Source organism: Austrofundulus limnaeus, unplaced genomic scaffold, assembly GCF_001266775.1.
Source record: "Austrofundulus limnaeus strain Quisiro unplaced genomic scaffold, Austrofundulus_limnaeus-1.0 Scaffold99, whole genome shotgun sequence".
NCBI lineage: Eukaryota > Metazoa > Chordata > Actinopteri > Cyprinodontiformes > Rivulidae > Austrofundulus > Austrofundulus limnaeus.
In genome coordinates this window covers 1,590,063-1,594,289 of record NW_013952501.1, presented here as the reverse complement: position 1 = coordinate 1,594,289, position 4,227 = coordinate 1,590,063, and the positions used below count along the sequence as shown (strand labels likewise).

General features: G+C 36.4%; 1 protein-coding gene across 1 annotated transcript in view; it reads right to left on the bottom strand.

The window, feature by feature from the left end:
- Positions 1–1,648: 1,648 nt before the first annotated feature.
- Positions 1,649–4,227, bottom strand: part of pdzd2 (PDZ domain containing 2) — a gene marked incomplete at its 3' end in the record, with an annotated part of 123,902 nt that continues 121,323 nt past the window's right edge. The window contains 3 exon segments of the mRNA XM_014013289.1: positions 1,649–1,760; positions 2,516–2,619; positions 2,740–2,827. Coding sequence (XP_013868743.1) covers positions 1,649–1,760; positions 2,516–2,619; positions 2,740–2,827 — 304 coding nt within the window.

Below are 4,227 nucleotides of genomic sequence, written 5' to 3'. Positions count from 1 at the left end.
TCTTCAAACTAACGAAATATAAAGTTTTTATGGAGGAAAACCCGTCTGGATAACAGCAGACTGACTGCTCGTAAAATATACGACAGGTCTGGACCACTCGTAAATTTTGTTCGTTTCTGAAAAAATCTTAGAATACGAAAACATTGGTGAATGCAACAAATTCTCCTAAATCACTCGTATGCACAATTTAAGAACAAATCTGTGCGTACGAACGGCTCTTGCATGAGGCCCAATGTTCCAAATTTCATCACCTCCTCGCCTCTTTCTGTCTGAAACTTCACCCATGTGTAATCCTACATCTCATGGGCTGAACCGTGATTCTCGTCAGAGTCACATCCAGTTTGTGACTTAATTCCCCCAACAACTGAGTCTGTGCGTTACCAGTACGGGAGATTCCATCCATGCTTATTGACAGCCTCTCACGGGCCCGGACTGCTGTCAGGATCGCTTTCATTTTCTGATAAGACAGATATCCGCCTCCACCGATCAGCAGAAATCTAACTATCATAAATCCAAATTTGCACAAATCTTTCAGATCTTCACTGGAAAGTGGTGCCAAACAGATCAGGTTCCAGCCCCAGGAATTGCTGACCTGACCAGCAGCAACCATTCCACTGGGGCAGCTATGTTCCCCATGTTCCAATCTCAATGTGGAAAAAACCGCAATATGGAATTTTGCAATAATCACAAACCGATGTCAACTAATGTTTATTCAAACTTACGTACCCATTCTGCTGCATAGCCAGGCTTTAAACCAGCAATGATAAGTTTCTGTGGGGATGACAAAATCTCTACATCAAGCCCAAAGTTCTCTTCCTCTTGTCTCTTTAGAGTCACAGTGTCAATTGTGAAACCTCCCATGGAATAACCAGCATCCTCCTTCATAATGGGCTGATTGGTTTTTAGCCCTGCATCAATCATTTCGTTTTTTCCACTCAGTATAGAATCAGGCAATGATTGGAGAAAATATGTTGTCATAACATCATTTTGGGGCATTTGTGGCTGGGACAGGAGCTCACCATTTTCATTTTTTTCTGAGTCTTCGTTATCATTGAGCTCATCCTCTAAGCTGGTCAACTGTTTCTGGTGAAGAAGTGGGATGTGCACTGAGGCAGGGCTAGAGGCCATATTGGTTTGACAAAGTGTCTGTATATCATGATGAAGAGGACCAGAAATCTTGTCTTGTGTCAAACTGTGTACAGAGAAATTTTCTCTACATCTGTCAGAAAATGGATGGATGCAGAGAATAAGAAACATGGCATGTTTACAGTGACTAACATACAGTATTAGGTAAGATATCTAGTTAGTTGATTTTATATTAAAAAAAAGTTGTATCTCAATGAGCTGCGACTGCTGGCATCAAAGTGATGAATAATTGAAATGGATTCTCATAAAAGTAGTGGCAGCTGTGACAGTTAGTACAAAGCAACCTGAAGTGGGCAGAGGTGGGCAATGAAATAATGTGCAAGGACTAGAATACACTTTTGAAGCCATGTTTTCAGCTCACTGGTCACTTGGTCGCAAACACTCATAGCTCAATGAGACTGCAAAAATAATTTGCTTATTTTCATGCATTTCTGACTCTCCAACTAGTCTGCAACATCACAGTCTCACAAAATAATACATACAGAAAAAATAAAATAAATACCTTGAGGTTGTAATTTGTCTTCCATTGAGGTGCTGCAGCTATGAACAGAATCAGACAGGAAATGGCATCTGGGACTGTCCTGAGAGAACTCTGTCAGTGAGCTTATGGATCCCTGTTTCAACAATTTAAGAATAAGCCAAATATCAAAGTGAGAAGAAATTTAAAACCGCAACTACATATCATTTAAGTAGTGTTCCAAAAATACTACAGAATAAAAATATAGTAACTGTACTGTCATAACTAAAACAAAATAATAGGGAAGAAATGCCCTTCAATTATCTCTTAGGTAGTAGAATTTCAGAAATTACCCCCTGCCTGTAGTTTTTACATTTCTTCTCAGTTAACCGTGACATTTGTTCTGTAATTTGTGGGTGTGCAGCCAGTGGTGTGAGGTCCATAATCAGTGTTCTTTTAAAATGCTGTACTCTGCTCTGCATTTGGCTGAATACATGCATCTTACACAAATCTTTGCAGCTTTACCTACACACCACCCAGCACCAAAAGACTGGATTTATAAACAGTAAGTAAAATCAGTAATATTAAAATATCAAAATAGTAACAACTCCTCTATTTCCATTAATTTTTCAATAGAATAAAATAGATAAAATAGGAGGTGCATACATAATTTAAAGACTTTAAATTTGTAAATCGACATGTAACAGATGGCAAGTGTTTTGTTCTAAACAAGTCACATTGTGGTTACAGGACATGAAATGGGAAAAAAACACAATCATACACAAAGGTTGGAATCTGCTATCCAATTCAGTAGTAGATAAATAAGAAAACCAATGAAAGTTTGAAATAAAGGAATTAAGCTTTGTACCAACAAATTAGGGAATATGACTGAAATATTGAATAAATGCTTACTCTTTTGGGAGGATCAAGGAATCTTTTCATGGCCCAACTGAGGGCAGAGGGGGAATCTCTTTGCCTGTCCTTCACATCAGAGCATGGGCTCTTACAGAACAAACCTAAAAATATGCAGAAAGGATAGTTATACTCCACTGAGATTAATTAATTTGTACATTATTTATTGTGAGGGACTACATCAAAGAAAAGTTACTAAAAATAAGTGAAAGTAAAAATCCAACCTTGGGAAAAGAATGGTTGTCTGTTTCTGCTCATTTTGTTCTTGTACATTGATTGAGAAATAATATGATCCATCTCTTGTTCTGACACCTGTGAAAAGTCAACAAAAATCACATTATCAGTAAAATACTTTAAAATCATCTAGCTAACAAAGTTAAAGTTTAAAATTATTAATGTATTTAAAAAAAGCTTGAAACACACAAACAAAAACTACAAATATTCCAAAAATATTTAATTACATTTTCATTTGAATAGTCTTATTCAGTGTTATACCCTTGTTATTTCCTTTTTGTTATGTCCTTTAGGCCCTTTTCAGTTCCAACATGACCATGCCTCAACGCAGGAAACAAGAATTATCATGAATGAATAGGTGCAAATTCCCAAAAAACACTCATAAGTGGGATATGAAAAAGGGAGATTAGAGTGCTGGCAGTGGTGGACAAAGTACTCAACTCTAGTACTTGAGTAAAAGTATTGATACTCATGGTCAAATCTAACTCAAGTTATGTGGTGAAAAATCTACTCAAGTTAAAATAATGAAGTACTTACTATTGAAAATACTTAAGTATTCAAAAGTACATGCATTTAAAAGTACTCAAGTATTCAAAAGGAAAAAATTATTTTTTAAATGGTAAATGGTACTGAACTTAAAGAGCGCTTTTCAAGTCCCTCCGGACCCCAAAGCGCTTTACACTAACAGACATTCACCCATGCACACACACATTAACACACTGATGATGGCAAACTACACTGTAGCCACAGCTGCCCTGGGGCACACTGACAGAAGCAAGGCTGCCATGCACCACCCTCTGACCCTTTTATTATCAGTACATTGCTGTATTGTTTTTAGAGTGATTTTACAGAACCTTGTAACTCTCAGAAACCACCTGATGTATCAACACAGAACCACTCTCTTACAAATTTTACACCACCTGTAAAGACTTCAGCACAAAAATGCAATAAAGTGAGTGGTGAGACCTTAAATGCAGAAATGCAGTATATCTGCGGTGAACACAGAAGACATTTGAACTGAWACAAACTATTATTCAATCCTAAGATCTCAAACATCAAGCTGAGATATGGCCATGGGTGCTGGTTTCTCTACTGTCTTCAACTGTCTCCATTGCTGGGTTCTTTTTTTTAGCCACTTCATTAGAAAGCAGAACTGTATATTAGTTTCTTAACTTCATCATCAGTGACTTTATTTTTTTAAGAAGAAAAAAATAAGAGAAGAAAAAAATAGTGAAATGTAATAGGAAAGTGTGAAAAAGAGATTAGAAGATACAGTATGTGAAGTATACATAGAGAAAACACAAGACAGCACACCCAAAATCTTGGCTGTACACCTACTGAAACAGAAATATATACAGGTGCTGGTCATAAAATTAGAATATCATGAAAAAGTAGATTTATTTCAGTAATTCCATTTAAAAAGTGAAACTTGTATATTATATTCATACATTACATACAAACTCATATATTTCAAATGT